General features: G+C 47.0%; 1 protein-coding gene and 1 long non-coding RNA gene across 2 annotated transcripts; both read right to left on the bottom strand.

Moving 5' to 3' along the window:
* Positions 1 to 207: 207 nt before the first annotated feature.
* LOC121683282 lies at positions 208 to 15,298 on the bottom strand. Its single transcript, XR_006022727.1, has 3 exons — positions 13,870 to 15,298; positions 3,394 to 3,476; positions 208 to 303 (listed from the first exon to the last, which is right to left on the bottom strand). It is a non-coding gene; the product is annotated as an uncharacterized LOC121683282 (long non-coding RNA).
* Positions 15,299 to 15,308: 10 nt separating this feature from the next.
* LOC121683281 lies at positions 15,309 to 16,972 on the bottom strand. The gene is made up of 2 exons (XM_042062851.1): positions 15,796 to 16,972; positions 15,309 to 15,760 (listed from the first exon to the last, which is right to left on the bottom strand). The coding sequence occupies exons 1-2, from the start codon at positions 16,517 to 16,519 to the stop codon at positions 15,510 to 15,512; spliced, it is 975 nt and encodes a 324-aa protein (XP_041918785.1). The 5' UTR covers positions 16,520 to 16,972; the 3' UTR covers positions 15,309 to 15,509.
* Positions 16,973 to 16,981: the final 9 nt, after the last annotated feature.

Raw genomic sequence — 16,981 nt, 5'->3', positions numbered from 1 at the left:
GTGTGTGGGGACAGCCAATCAGAAGGGTGTTGGTGTGTGTGGGGACAGCCAATCAGAAGGTGTTGTGTGTGGGGACAGCCAATCAGAAGGGTGTTGTGTGTGGGGACAGCCAATCAGAAGGGTGTTGTGTGTGGGACAGCCAATCAGAAGGGTGTTGTGTGTGGGGACAGCCAATCAGAAGGGTGTTGTGTGGTGTGGGGACAGCCAATCAGAAGGGTGTTGTGGTGTGGGGACTCTTACCTTGGGCAGGTTGTGGTTGCTGAGAAAGGCCTTGAGATCTCCACACAGAGTGGCAGCCCCAATCTAAAAGAAAGAGAGAGAGAGAGAGAGAGAGAGAGAGATGAGAGAGAGAGAGGAGAGGAGAGAGAGAGAGAGAGGATGAGAGAGAGAGAGAGGAGAGAGAGGAGAGAGAGAGCTTAAGCAAATTCAATATTCAATTCGATTCAAAATAAAAGAACTACACATTAAACATTTCCTCCAATCTCTCCACAAGGGAGGGACATGGACCTGGTGAGCAGTGCTGTTGGACAAACACAAGCACTCGTCATGTCAATAAAGCTTATTTGAATTTGAATTTGGAAGCTCTTTACCTCTGACTGCTACATGTGAAATGTGCGCACTTTGTGTGTGTGTGTGTGTGTGTGGTGTGTGCGCGCGCGCAAGGTCACTAACAAGTCTTTCCATTCTCAATGACCGTTGTAGATCAGTAGCGTGACACCTGGATGAAGCGCTCATTAACTCAAATGTCAGGTGTCAGGGCAGGTGTCAGGTGGAGACAGGCAGCAGCGTGACCCTTCAGATTAATCCACCTCCAATACACCTCCCTCTCTCTTTTCAGATTTCTCTGTCTCTGTCTCTCTCTCTGTCTCTCTCTCTGTCTCCATATATAATCTCCATGCATCTCTCCTTCTCTCTCTACCTCTATACCCACCCTGTAGATCTCCCTCTTTTCTTCTCTATGTAGCTCTCCTTCTCTCTCTACCTCTATACCCACCCTGTAGATCTCCCTCTTCTCCATGTAGCTCTCTCTCCTCTCTTTCATCCCTCTTCATCCCTCTCATCCACCACTATACCCCCCACCCTCCCTGTAGACCTCCTCTTTCTCTCTCTCTCTCTCTGGTCTGAGGCTGTCTGTGTGTGTGGGTGTGTGTGTGTGCGTGCGTGGTTGCGTGCGTGGTTGTGTGCGTGCGTGGGTTGCGTGCATGTGTGTGCGTGTGTGTGCGTTGGTTGTGTTGTGTGTGTGTGTGGTGTGTGTGTGTGCCGTGCGTGGTTGTGTGCGTGCGTGTGTGTGTGTGTGAGGGGCGGGGTGCGGCTGTCTGAGCGAGTGGAGTTCGTGTCTATCAAAAGCAGAGGGCTGGCGTCTGCTCTGGGGCTGATAGGCTGGTATCTCAGGTGGCGTGTACCCAGAGATGGCGCTACGCCCCGCCACGCCACGTCACGTCGCCCGCCTGCACACCCACCCCTCCCGTCCTCGCACCCGCTACAACGCCGTTCCTCAGGACACGAGACGAGCCTACGCAGGACACGTCCAGCGCACACACACACACACACACACAACACACGTCCACTCTCTCAGTGCACTCTTAGTGTGATTAGCGTAATCCTCTGGGCTCTAATCTTTTGGGTGCAACTCTTTCATATTTCTCAAATCCATTTAGATCTCCCCAGTAGCCCCCAGTGAAAAGCTTGTAGCACTAGAGCAACTTCAAAGACCCGTTTTGAGAAGGTGTGTTTGTGTGTGTGCGTGCATGTATGAGTGATTGAGTGTGTGCGTATCTGTTTCTTGTGTCTGTGTGTGTGTGTGTGTGTGTGCTTTGTAGCACTAGAGAGGCAGAGAGGGGCACAACTCAGGAGTTTCATTTCTATAACAGGATTTCAATTTCTCTTGAAATGGCCACTTATTTCTACACAATGGTAAGACTAAATTAAAACCTTTCCCCAGTAGTACGGGACAGTTTTCCTCATAGTATCTACTCATATGAAATGAGACGTAGGAGCTCACCGGCGGGCCTTGCGTGAGGAGACACAAGCTGCCCGCAGGGCTTATTTATCTATCCTGCTTACAAAGAGCAGGAACAGAAAAACCCCCAGTGGCAGAGCAACTTCAAACACCTGCTTTCAGAAGGTGTGTTTATGTGTGTGCTTGCATGTATGCGTGTGTGCGTGTGTCTGTATGTGTGTGTGTGGCCAATTCAAATGATAGTTTCTCCAGGTGTGTTGGTATGCTCAAAAAGAGGAAAAAGTCTAGTTTTATCAATGTTAACAATAAAGTCTGCATTTGAGTGTGGCTGGGCATTATGACATCGCAGTTGTTGTTGTTTGTATTTGTTTGTTTGTGTGTGTGTGTGTGTGTGTGTGTGTGTGTGTGTGTGTGTGTGTGTGTGTGTGTGTGTGTGTGTGTGTGGGTTCTTATGTGTGCTGAGGATTATTCCTGTTCCTGACCTTATGGAGGTGTAGACAGACTGGGAGAGGAGAGTATTTGTATATGAGTGCGTGTGTGGTTATTACATTACATTACATTACATTACATTTGGCTGACGCTTTTAAACCAAAGCGACTAACAACATGGGTAAACAGTAAGTTTTAGAACAATTCTCACAATTTTAGGACAGTTTAAAAAACATTAGAGTACAGTAAGAATAAGTGCGTCGGTGAGTGCTGTTTTTAGCAGTTACTTGTCAGTTTAAAACGGCTGGTGAGTGCTAGGATCAGTAAGACTTGTTGTAAGTGTTGCTATGAGAGTAGATGTTCTCTAAAGAGCTGGGTCTTCAGGAGTTTTTTGAAAGTGGAAAAGGATGTCCCTGCCCTTGTATTATTACTATTGGCCTGAAGTATTGAAGAATAAAGAAAGACATGTACAGGGTTCCCCCTAGGTTTTCACAGGGATTAGTGATCAGTCTCAGCTACATTTTGAAACAGTGTTTTTTTTTTTTCACACTGTAATGACTAGGCAATGAGAGCATCTGTCACACACACACACAAGATTACATCCACACTGATAGGTTGCCTAAATGCTTTTCTACCATCATCTAGGCTCATAAGCACAGTTCCAAAATCTTTCTGTACTGCAGCAAATATATTGTAATATAAGAAAACTCTTGCTTTAGAGAATGAGAGATGGAGAGAGAGAGAGAGAGAGAAGGACAGAGAGAGAGAGAGAGAGAGAGAGAGAGAGAGAGAGAGAGAGAGAGAGACAGAGAGAGAGAGAGAGTGAGAGAGAGAGAGAGAGAGACAGAGAGAGACAGAGAGAGAGAGAGAGAGAGAGAGAGAGAGAGAGGAAGTGAGAGCCTATTTCTCCTTCTCATTCAGTGTTGTAGGCTAGACTGCGTTTAGTGTCATAGCCACTAATGCACGCACAGGAACGCTCTCTGTGAGATATAGGTCAGTACTCACAGTGTTGGCCATCATAGTGAGAGAGCGAAGAGAAGCTCCTCGCTTCAGACCTCAGACTGCAGTTCAGCTTCCCAGCAGACCTCCTGTACACACACGTAGACACACACACACACAGGAAGTTAAGAACAGTGGTATGGTATGGGTTTTGGCCTCTCTCCCTCAAACACACATAGGGTTGCAAAATTTCGGAAATTTAAAGTTGGAAACTTTCCATGGGAATTAAAGGAATATACGGAAATTAACGGGAATAAACGGGAATTAATATGACAAGTTAGTCTATAACAGGGAACTTAAATGTAGTGGACAAAACCCCATCTTGCAGCATAATATTAGTTAAAACAACCTTCTTTTTCAACCTTTTTTCAACCAAATTTCTACCCTGCACATACGTCAATCCCATGCACACAGCAATCAGCATAGGCTACTAGACATAAAGGAAACCTATGGTGTGTTCATGTGCATGGGGAAAATAAATTCCCAGTGAAAACCTCATCTCATGTGGGAATAACTGATGTGAAACTGGGGGAAGTTTGCAAACAGAGTTGCCCAGTTATGGGCTTGTCGTCACGTTTGTCCTCTTTCAAATGGGTGTACGTCATTTTGCATAAACTGTAAAGGGACGATTAATCTATCTGATTAAGCTTGACAATTTATATATAATTTACATAATCTATAAGGTTTGGTTGGGGTGGTATGTTGTGTCATTATATTTTTATTTGTTTTACCATTTTCTGGGATTCTAACTGAACAAACTGATTGTCAGTCAATGTTCCAACCAATTGGATTTTGTTGTTGAGTGGCGCGGTGCATCTTGGGCAGTTCAGTGGTTTCAGTGTTGCTAGCTTAGCACGCTAGTAAACCATAGGCAGAGAATGGGATTCCCGCTAGCATGTTAGTTATCTTTGTATGCTAAGCTAAGCGAAAATACGAACAAATAAATCATATTGCTTATTACGAAACAAAATGTTAATGTCTGTATATGAAACAGTAGGAGTTACCAAAAATTCCCAGTTAATTCCTGTAAATTCCCATAATTTCCTTTAATTCCATGAAAGTTTCCAATTTGGAATATTTCCAAAATTCCCCAGCTTAACTTCCCATGGAAAGTTTCCGGTAAGTTTCCGAAAATGTACTGGACATTTTCCGCCCCTTTGCAACCCTAAACACACACAGAGCATTGTCAGCAAGAGTATGTTCTGCCTGAAACATCTATCTCTCCTGCAGTCACACACACATACACATCTAGCCATCGTCAGCACAGTATGTGTGTGTGTGTGTGCGCGCGCATGTGTGCGTGTTGGGAGGGGGGGGCATTTTGAAGACACTGGATGGAGTAGGGAGGTTCACAATCCCCCCCCCCCCCGTCCTGGAGCCCCCATGGGTGAGTTCACACTCATTGAGCTCTATAGCAGAATGCACTCAAGGAGGCAACACAGCTCTTCATCTTTCACTCTTCAGTGCACACACACACACACACACACACACACACACACAAACACGGCAATGTCACACACACAAACGGCAATGTCACACACACACACACAGCAATGTGACTCATTTGACAAAGTGAGCAAACATAAAGGATCAAATGAAAAAATAGAAAGCTAACAAACAACACGATTCGCGCCGTTTACCTCTCTACAAACCACACCCTGAAACATTGACTTGGCACACAAAAAATGCACCCACACACACACACCTAAGACGACAGGCTAGCCCATAGAGTTTTAGCATTCCTCCGCCACTGGTCGGACCTATTTCACTCCACACACACACACCCAGTGGCATTCCTGAGGTGCCTGAGTGTCTCCTCACGGCCCCACCTCTCCTCACCTCCCCGAGACCCGACTCCTCACCTGCCTCAACCTGCCCAGCTACGCGCACGCACGCACGCACACGCACACACGGCAGTCTGGGACTCTCTCAGAGTAGCCTACTCAGCAATAAACTAAATAAGGATTAACAGGGTTTCTTTCAGGATCAACATTACCACCACAATTCAACGCTCCGACCCAACAGAGGCCTAACCCTCCGACCCAACGGAGGACTAACCCTCCCACCCAACACCATGGGACATGAAGAGGCAACGTTGACCCAAACCAAAGCCGTGCAGCACAGTAAACACGTTAAATCCCCCAAAAAACGGCATCATAAAGAAACTCAAATCTCTGGAAAACACTGCCACAGCACACCCATTCAAATCCCTGAAACTCCTAGCCTGTAAAGACACCTTCTTCAGTGATCTTCAATAATGCACAAACTATCTGTCCCATTACCATAGAGACACTGTTCAACCTGTCAGCTATGGGGCTCCAGTGCTGCTTAGCGCCGACGCGTCTGTGCATCTGTGTGAGTGTGTGTGTCTTTGAAGCCTGTGTGATGCTGATGCGCTGATGGGAAGAGATGCCATTATCATTCGCGGGGGTCAGAGTGCTGACCATCGCCCTGTCCTGCGCTGCTCGCCTGTCAGCCGGCCTTTTGTGTGTGTGTGAGCGCCACTGCCCCCAAATTGATTTAAGAGTGTGTCCTGAGTGCGTGTCAGCGCGTCTCTGTCTCGCTCACTCACCCAGCAAACGCACTGTCCAGCTCTTTGTCACTTCGCTGCTACTGGGGCTCTTTAAGTGTGTGTGTGTGTGTGTGTTTCTGTATACTTTACAGAGTGTGTAAGTGATTGATTTAGTGTGTGTGTGTGTGTTTGCTTAATGCCTACTTGAATGTGTTTGTCAACAAAGTAGTGTAGAGGAGATGGAGGGGCTGTGTGAGTGCGCACATCAGACATGTGTGGGTCAGAGCACAGCCTCTGTTTGTGTGTGTGTGTGTGTGTGTGTGTGCGTGTGTGTAGCCAGGAGTCTGGGAAGGCAGTAAAGGGGGCCAGCTGGCGAGCCTGGACCAGGGAGCTGGGGAAGAGTCCCCCCCTCACACACACACACACACTCAATACATCAATGAAGGGAGCAGGAGCAGGAGCCGGCCACCCACTCCCCCCATCCCATAATAACCCCCCGCCGCCTGGGCCTGTGCTCCACATAATGGCCTTTTGTCCCGCTGGCTGAGGGCTGCTGAAGGCTGGTGTGTGTGTGTGTGTGTGAAGGGTGGGTGGAGAGGGGGTGTGTGTGGCAGAGCACAAGAGCCATAGAAGCTTCAAAGAACCTGGAGGTCTCTTATTCTCTCCATTCTCTCTTCTTTATTCTCTCTCTCTCTCTCCTTCATTCTCTCTCTCTCTCTCTCCGTCATTCTCTCTCTCTCTCTCAGCAGTGGTCATCAGCTCTAAGCAGAGGCCTGGAGAGCGACATGACACCATTGATACACACTCACACACCGAGACTGCTGCTGCTGCTTTTACAGCTGAGTAAGAGAGGACACTCGGTGTGCGTGTGTGTGTGTGTGAGACTAGTGAGAGAGCAAGCATGTGTGTGTGAGTTAGGCAGTAAGTAAAAAAGAGTGTGTGTGTGTGTGTGTGTGTGTGTGTGTGTGTGTCGTGACAGAGAAAGTTAAAGCAACAGTTAGCTTGTGTGTGTGTGTGTGTGTGTGTGTCTCTGACTTGAGAGGTTAGAGGCTTTCTGTAGGTCACTCTGAGAAAGGGGGGGGTGGGGGGGGTGGAAGGCATTAAATCACCACTAAATCACGTAGCATAACATAGCTAGCACAGGAAACATGCTCCAGCTCGGACTCACTCATTCTCACCAAAACACTGAACTAACGGAGAAAGATGTTTGGATATCACAGCCGTACACAAACAACCTAGTGCCAAAGGAATGGCAGAGTCAGTCAGACACACACACACACACACACCTCAACACCTTGTGTTATTTTAGAGTGTTCGGTTCAACGCTTCCTAGAGCAAGCAGCCGGTTGGTGTGAGGCACCGTGAAGCGTTCAACTCCAAAAACACCAAAACACCTAGAGTCAGCAGCTGAGGAGGAGAGAGAGAGAGAGAGAGAGAGAGAGAGAGAGAGAGAGAGAGAGAGAGAGAGAGAGAGAGAGAGAGAGTGTGAGAAAGAGAGAGTGTGAGAGAGAGAGAGTGAGCAATAGAGAGAGCGAGGGTAAAAAGTGAGAGATTAAATATGAGGGAGCAGTGACACAGGGAACCATTTACTGTAGGTGTGACACCCATCTCGGTGACACTGACCTCTCCCCCTGGTCCAGGGTCAAAGCTGGACGTAGAGGGCAACCATGACAGGAGGGGGGCGGGCTGAACCATTTGGAGATGACAGGAGGTAGGCCGGCTGAACCATTTGGAGAAAATATCTAAATGCAATTTGATTTCACGTTTCGCGTTGCTGGCAGCTCAGTATTCACTAAACTACATATCACTCAAAACATGTGATGAAGCATTACCAGTGAAGAGACATGACCTGCTCTATCTACTTAGCCTGGCTAGCACCACCACTTCTCAATGAGACGTGGTCTGGGAACCAAACGTTAATTTTCTCGTATTTGAAAAAAATGCCCAGATCCGTTTATTGGGTGCCACGGATGTCTATCAAATGCGTCTGTGCATAGCTCATCATCGTCTTGCTTTCTCCCTTGTTCTGTGATTGGTCCCCTATCTCAGGCGAAAATTTGCTCCATGGTCTCCAGGCTGCCTTAGCAGCGTGAATCAAATCGCGCGCAAGGCAGCATGGGAACACCCAGGCTACTACCTACTAGCCCAAGGATAAGAATGAAAATGGCTTCCAAATGTCTCGGAGTTTGGCCACTTCTCAATGGTGAGCTAGTCTCATTTATGATGTGTGAGTGTGATCGTTGCGAGCTGCACGACTAAATGCAGCCTTGAGATTTGCTAATTGCATTAGTTAAAATTGTGAGACTGATTAAGAATTTATTAATCTTTCAGTCGTAGTTGTGTGTGTGTGTGTGTGTGTGTGTATTTCACCATGTAGCTGATATATTTCACGATGTAGCCAATCAACACAAACATGGCCTCATAAAGATGCTGCCACACACACACACTGTACCACCCCCTACTGCTATGAGAGTTCTACTCAGAACGTCACAGTGGCACTCATCCTTCTCTGGCTCAGAGCCACCAAATTCCTCCAGTCGTGGTTGCAGCCGTCGTCCCGTCCCGTCCCTCCCCTCCCCTCCCCTCCTCTCCTCTCCTCTCCTCCTCTCTCCTCCTCCTCTCTTGTCCTCTCCTCTCCCCTCCCTTCCTTTCTTTCGCTCGCCAGGCCACTCCTCCACCCCCACTTCAACCCACTCTTCTATTCTATCATCCTCTTTTTCTCCACTCCATGCACTCTTCTCCACTTTCTCCGAGACTCCTCTCTCCTCCTCTCCACTCACACAGAGAGAGAGAGAGAGAGGTAGAGAGAGGAGGAGAGAGGAGGAGAGAGGAGTGGAGAGGAGGAGAGAATATGAGGGGTTGAAGAAAGAGGCTGGTGGGGAGTTGGTGACCGTCCACTCAACGAGGCAGAGCTGAGACACCATGCTGCACTGGGTGACCAGCGACCCCCCCTCTCTCTACACACACACACACACACCGCCCCTTCCCACCCCACCCTCTGCTTCCCTCCGTCACCATCTGTCGCGGTAGCAGGCAGCCTACAGCGACCCTGCAGGAACAAGGTCACACACTGGAGCTCTCTCTCTCTCTCTCTCTCTCTCTCTCGAATATGCAAGCACCCAACACCACCACCGTGCTACTCTGCATAGCGCTGCCTGCTGCTGAATTATTGAGTGCATTGCACGTCGGCAGCATCCTATAGATCTATAGGCATCCGAGTGCTAATCTGGCATGCTAGCAGTGGTGGTGCTAGCTTAACTAGGGTGAGGGGATAGTGAGACTAGGAGGACAAGAGGAGGAGAGAGGAGAGGAGGAGAAGAGGAGGAAAGGGAGAGAAGAGGAGAGGAGGAGAAGAGGAAGAGGAAGAGAAGAGGAGGAGAAGAGAAACACACTGAAGAGTTCTGCACGGAACACACAGATGAGTTCTGCATGGAACACACTGAAGTCTCGGCACAGCTGCCTCTACCTGCAGAAAGAGAAGTACTAGGCACACAGCTGGCAAATCTGAGCCAATGAGCCATACCAAAACAAGCTGATGAAACAGAAAATGGTGACTGATTCTGGTAATCCCATGTTCTGCTCTTTTTACCTTGATCTACATATGCGGGCTCTGCACTCAGGCACACACACACACACACATACAGCTGTCTGCAAGAATTGAAATGGAACCACAAAGACCAAGTGTGAGTGTGTTTGAGCGTGCGTGAGTTTGCGCGCGTGAGCATCTCTGCAGAAGACCTTCGCGCTTAAACGTCAAGAGAACGTGACTCATGGCAGGTCTAAACCACACCCGCTTACTGAAACACGCGACACACACACACACACACAGAAACAGAAACAGGCACAGTGAGGGCAGGGCTGCAGTGGGTGACTACAAACACCAGGCTTGCAGTGCAATGCTACAGGACATGGTAATGCTCACTTCCTAAGCTCAGCGGGGGTCATCTATTTAGCTGAACTTGCTTTGCAATGCAATCAGTGGCTCCGGAAGGGACATCAATTTAGCTCATTTGGCAATTATAAGCACCTGGGCATTTGAATACTGCAGGCAGCTCAGCAGCGCATGTCAGTTTAACTCAGTTCATCATGCAGCGTGTTGTGCATGTGGATCAGTAATGGAGAGAGCCAGTCTCTGTTGCTTGGTGCTCACTAGGAATGCACAGGGTTCTGTACTCGGTGCAGTCATATCAGCCAAATAAGAATCTGTGTAATGATGGACAAGTGAACCCACTGACATGTCTGACAACATGACATAACATTTCCTGTTTTCTACGAAAAAGTCACACATATAGTTAAAGCTCACAATAACACACACACACGTTTCCAATGTCTCGCCTGGCAGGTTCTGCCTTGAGACAGACAGACAGACAGACAGAGAGAGAGAGAGACAGAGACAGAGACAGAGACAGAGACAGAGACAGAGACAGAGACAGAGAGAGAGAGAGTGTACAGTGACAGAAACCACAGCCACCATGCTAGGTCAGGGGGAGCTGGTGAGAGGAATAGCAAGTGGTGTTACAGGAGTGGCATTTCTTACAGCCCAGCTCCAGATTCCCGTGCCAGCCCTTTTAAGGAGCCGGCGTGTGTGTTGCAGAGTGAAAAGCCAGCGGTTTGGAGTCGCCTGTAGCCTGCCTCTGGGCACGACAGCCACGGCAAAGCCAACAGAGGTCTTCACGACCGGCCTGTGGCTGACTAACATAGGCCTACTGCTGATAAAACACACTTTAATGTCTGTGAAATAATGGGAAGATTTTTACTCACACACACACATGCATGCACGCGCACACACACACACACACACACACACACACACACACAGCGTCAGCGGGTTTGAGCAATCAGGGAAGGGAGAGCAAAGTAGAGCAACAGGAGGCCAGATTGCCGGGGTGGCCAAAGAAACGTCACACACACACACACACACACACACACACACACACACACACACACACACACACACACACACACACACTCGTCCTAGCTCAGGGTGTATGCGACTTCTCTGTGTGTGTGTGTGTGTGTGTGTGTGTGTGTGTGTGCTTGCGTGCGAGTGTGTCAGTGCTGGTTTGCTGAGTGCCTGCTGTGTGTAACTTATGCCCTTCTCTCATGGGACACTCTACACTAGTGACAGTGGAACGTGCCCTGCATGCCTGACAGCTGGGAAATTGGCGCCAAATGGTGACAGGCAGCCACAAACACACACACACACACACACACACACACACACACACACGCGCACACAAAACACACACACACACAAACACACAGACACACAAACACAGGTGCACATCCCATGCTGTACTACCTCCACCATGTTGCAAACCACGGGTTGTAAAGACTGTACACCACCAAACCGCCAAACAGGGTGCGTTGTACTTATGAAATGACCAGAGTAGCAGGAACAGAGAGTGCTGACTCAGGACTACAGCCTTCATCTGCCCCTCCTGACACTGGCACAAGGATACACACACACACACACACACACACAGCAAAGCCACTCTTTCTGCCACTTGTCACACTTGCCTCTACCCTGTAGTGCCAAAATACCAGGATGGGTGGGTGAGGGAGGGGGGGGGGGGGGGGGGGGACACCTGTCATACAGGCACTGACCTTATGGATGACTGGATTCCCCCCCCCCCCTCACACACACACACACACACACACACCCACTCCCACCGACTGGGTGGATTAAAGGTCCAGGCTGTTTGTGCTGTGTGCGGGAACAACAGATGTCTCCCTCAAATCTGACAGCCTGCGCTCCATGGTCTCAGTACAGTAAGCCAACACCAACCCAGTAACCCCTCATGGGCTGGCTCTCCGCACTACACCAACCCAGTAACCCCTCATGGGCTGGCTCTCCGCACTACACAAACCCAGTAACCCCTCATGGGCTGGCTCTCCGCACTACACAAACCCAGTAACCCCTCATGGGCTGGCTCTCCGCACTGCAAACACCCCGATTCCAGTGACCTGATAAGCAGCACACCCACAGGCCTGCCTGCACACTGCTACAGGCGCTCTTGTCTAGAGCTGGAGTTGCTGAGAGAATGGCTCTGTAAAAAAATGGCTGAAAATGGATTTGTAGAATTTTGCAGAGAGAATGCCTCTGTAGACTCTTGCAGAAGGAATGGTGTGCTGTTTTACACAGAGAATGGTCCTGTACAACACTGCACAGAGAATGGTCCTGTACAACACTGCACAGAGAAAGGAGTGGTACAATTTTGGCAGTGCTGCATCTATTTGAGGAAAGAGGAAGCACACTCCAGCACCACATCCAGCGTCCTGCCACTGCAACATAGCGATTACATGACTTCTGGCCTGTCAACTTGGACAGAATTGGCCAATCTTTTTTTAGTCCAACAAGTTGAGACTTTTCTTTTGAGCAATGGGAAGCACAGCTGTGTTAGCGCGCGACACAAACAGGACAGAGATGACCCAACCAGGAGGACAGAGATGACCCAACCAGGAGGACCGAGATGACCCAACCAGGATGTTGCAAATTGAGCACACAGTGCTGTAGCGCACTGTGGTTTTGAGATCATCTGCACTACAGCATCCAGCTCCTCTTCTTACAGGCCGACCCTGCACCCGTCTCTGAACACAAAGACACCACAACACGACCCCATGTGTCACACGCCAGTCTAGTGGGCTGGAAACTGGGTCTCCCCGACACAAGCTCTCTCACACATAAAGGCGTGAACACCAAACAAGCCCACCGCACTATGGGACTTTGCTCCTTTTGAAGTGGGACTCACCTTGTCATAGGTACCCACCCAACCACACAGGGCAACCCAACTCCCTTTCTCCCAGGGTCCACCATGAAGTACTCCTATGACACCACATCAATCATTTGTCAGATATTTGTCCCAGACTTATACCTATACTTGACCTACACAGACAGACAGACCTATACTTGAATTTCCCCTAGGGATCAATAAAGTATCTGTCTATCTAATAGCGTACAAATACTTATAGCAAATAGTGTTCCAACAATGCACCGACCAACAGTTCAGTACTGCATGGAATATTATTAGCTGGAACCTGCACACAAGCCGTGCAATAGACGATTCACGAGTGTGGAAGGCAAGTGGTGTGCGTTTATTTTTACGCTGCGATGTCTCACCAAGCGGGAGGCATCTGCATTAACTGCTGCTTACATCAAATGTGATGTGAAGGATTTTGTCCATTAAGTCATACAGATCACAATCTAGACAACAGGGATAATTCTGGTCTTGTGGGTAGTCTTGCTCGGTCTAGCACAGAAGGCTTAATCAACACGGCGGAAATGTGCACAGTAAAAAAAAAAAAAAAGTTTACAAAGAACAACGCCCGGCACGAACATCGTAAATCTTGGTTTCAGTATGACCGACAACGATAACGGGTGCGACAAACCTTCACCATAACGTTATTCGTTTATCACCAGCTAGCTACAAAAAGGGAATGAACACTAGGAATACACTTCCGACGTCCAATAATACCAGTACCACAAGACAAGACCGCTTTCAAGATACATGATATCAGCAGACTAACATATTAAACGTTCAATCATGTTAATATGGTCTCTAATAATGTTCATGCAAAGAACTGTAGAACCGCGAATTAGCCATTTGATAGCTAGCTAGCATTACAATGATGGCCAGTGGAATTTCATCCATCGGCCAATTGACATTTTTCCATATTCCCCAAGTGCAATAATAGCTGCGTTAACAACTCATCTAGAAGTAAATCCTGCGACCAAGGACAAACGTACTGCTAATTTTTAAGTCATGGAAGGCACTTTCCAGAAGTTTTCCTTACAGGTAAATATTATTTTAACCTGTCTACGACTGCGGTCAGGTCAAAATTGCCATTTTGGGTTCGGGCTAACAAGCTGACACAAGCAAGGCACTAACATTAACATCATTCATGTTAGCCGAGCAAACAAACCCATTCTACTAGTTTCAATGAGATAAAGTGATGCTCTCTTAGTTTACCTTTTACTTGGCTCCGGTCTGCAACACGTCGGAAATGGTTCGATAAAACAGAAAACAAAACTAAAATCCAGTTATCTTTTGTCTAGTTCTGTGACAGTAACGACGAGAGAACTCTTCTGGCCCTATCCTCACTTCCTGTGTGCCGAACTCCGCACACAAGCTTGGCGGTGGCAGCCAGCTGTCGTCTCTGATTGGTTACACCCAATCGTGATGCGAGACGCCAGATGGACGCAGATTGGATGTCCCCGCGGAGATGTAAACAGCTTTGCTGCACACAAAAAAAAACACATGCTATGGGATCATCAGACAAAAAGTCATTAAACCCCATGCGATTACTCCCAATTAGTTTCAGAGGACAATAGAAAAGTAAGGTGATGAATGAATTTAATTTCGTGCTAACTTTGTTTGTTCCCATTGCAGTACGGAGAAGTTACCGTGACAGCTGCTATTCACGACCCAGTGATGAATGGTTATGCCCAAACAAAGACAGATTTCACTTCTAGCTTGCAGTAAACTTTGCCCCCCATTGATGACAGTGGCATCCCCTGATTACTGAAAAGTCAGCAGTTTGGGTCATTGCTATCCTGCTCCATATGCAAACAAAGCACATGAGTGACAATAATATTTGCAAACAGAATTTCTGGGAGAAAAAACATTAGGCTAAATGACAGAACTGAGAATTCTTAAAGCCAATCTATGGATCTTTTACCTTCTAATGCACGCATCATCATGTGTTACATAAGGGAAGGGAATGGAGTAGGTGATTATTCAAGCTGCAAACTTGCTTGGCATACAACACCCCAATTCATGTCTTAGATATTTTAGTGCTGTTGCCACAGTTCAACCTTTAAAACCAAACACATACACAGAAGTCCAGTATACAAATGTATATGAAACATTTACCAAGGTGCATTTCCGCATAATTCTGACATTCTTGTGTTTTCCTCTATCCTGGGGCTATACATGTACTTGTGAAACTCTTTTTTGAAGCGATTTCTATTGAAAGATATGAGGAGATGTATGAAGAGTTTGGTTTCAAAATGCTATATCTCCATTTTTTTAAAACATTTGTCTGTGTGTCATGTTATTTAATTGTGCATTTCAGGTAATATAAAAAATGCAGTTGTATTGTTCTGATTAAGTAAAGATAATCAAATAACAATAACCCAATTACTTGGAAAACAAAATAAATCAAAACAAAATGGGAGGACAAAGCGTTTTGGAACCAAACACTTTGTATGTTTAAATTCTGGGGCTGTTATTGATAAACAGTCTGAAACATAATGCTTATTTTACTGTGTGGTCAAGGGGGGGGGGGGGGGGGGGGGGGGTAATACAACTGAATCAAATCATGTACAAATTAATCACATTTGTTTTGCTAAAAACAATGTCAAACATATTTATACAAAAACAATGTCAAGAAATTACACTATAAAAAAAAAAAAAAAAATTGTTAATACAAAAACAGTTTTGAACAGCATTTTAAAATAATCGTAAAAATGACATTCATAGTATCTAGATTGTGTTTAGCTCATGTGTTAAAAAGTGTTTTCTTGGTTTCCTTGCACTAAAAACACTCAAACCTTAGGCGAGGCAAACCTTCACTCATTGAAGGTGTGAGGTAAACCACATCTTGCATGTTAGAGCACATAATCAGGGCACACACACACACATTTTATCACGCAGTCAGTTAGAGTGAGTGCTGATGAGATGCTGATACCAGGGTGAATGTGGAAGGGAGTGGTGCTCCCCAGCATACCCAGAGGCCACACCTGTTCCTCTACACACCTGCCCTGCTGTAGAATTATGATGGGGGCCCCCCCCCCCCCATCTCCTCTTGCAGAAACAAACGTCAGACAAACGCACAGACAAACCTGATGCAAACGTACAGATAAACGTGATGCAAATGCACAGAAAAATGCACAGACAACCGTGATGCAAACGCACAGACAAACGTGATGCAAACGCACAGACAAACGTGATGCAAACGCACAGACAAACGTGATGCAAACGCACAGACAAACGTGATGCAAACGCACAGACAAACGTGATGCAAACGCACAGACAAACGTGATGCAAACGCACAGACAAACGTGATGCAAACGCACAGACAAACGTGATGCAAACGCACAGACAAACGTGATGCAAACGCACAGACAAACGTGATGCAAACGCACAGACAAACGTGATGCAAACGCACAGACAAACGTGATGCAAACGCACAGACAAACGTGATGCAAACGCACAGACAAACGTGATGCAAACGCACAGACAAACGTGATGCAAACGCACAGACAAACGTGATGCAAACGCACAGACAAACGTGATGCAAACGCACAGACAAACGTGATGCAAACGCACAGACAAACGTGATGCAAACGCACAGACAAACGTGATGCAAACGCAGACGTAGAGACCTACATGAGAGAAATACTAAGACCCATGTGAGTGAAATGCTTACAAACGAAAGAAAGATGCACATATAGACCAAAAAGAAACACAGAAAAACATCAGAGAAACACAGAAAACCATGACTCAAATTCTCAGAGCGACATGAGAGAAATGCACAGGCAGATGTAAGGGAAATGCACAGACAAATGCAAAGATGAGCTGTGGAAGTAATGCACAGATGAGCTGTGCATCGATTCATTGGAATACATTACGCAGTGCCACAGGAAGTGAGAAATTCACATGACCTTCAAGCAGCTTAGTGTACTTCTTTCAAATGACATACTTCAAATTCTGCAAGTTCACAGTACTTTCAAAATCACTCAAAGTGATAAAATGCTTGCTAATGATGTTAAACTTTTGTTGATCCGCTAAGTTTGGCTTGGCATATCAAGAGCATTTAAAATTTCAGCAGCAGCAGCCGAAAAAACAAAACAAAACAAAAAAAAAGACGACAAAAGAAAATAAATCATAACTGCCCTTGGGACAGCCTGATGACAACATCATCTTTCCAGGCTGTCTTTCCAGGATTCATCAAGAGGAGGATTTCCTGTTGGGGAGGGGGCCAACAGTGTGCCCCCCCTCCCCCAATACCCAGAATACTCAGGGTGTGTCCATCCCATATCATCCTGTCTTAAGACCCAAAGCCTAGCACCCCCCCCCC

Source organism: Alosa sapidissima, chromosome 15 (assembly GCF_018492685.1).
Source record: "Alosa sapidissima isolate fAloSap1 chromosome 15, fAloSap1.pri, whole genome shotgun sequence".
Classification (NCBI taxonomy): Eukaryota; Metazoa; Chordata; class Actinopteri; order Clupeiformes; family Clupeidae; genus Alosa; species Alosa sapidissima.
Note: the sequence above shows the minus strand (reverse complement) of the source record. Positions and strands in the feature narration are given on the sequence as shown.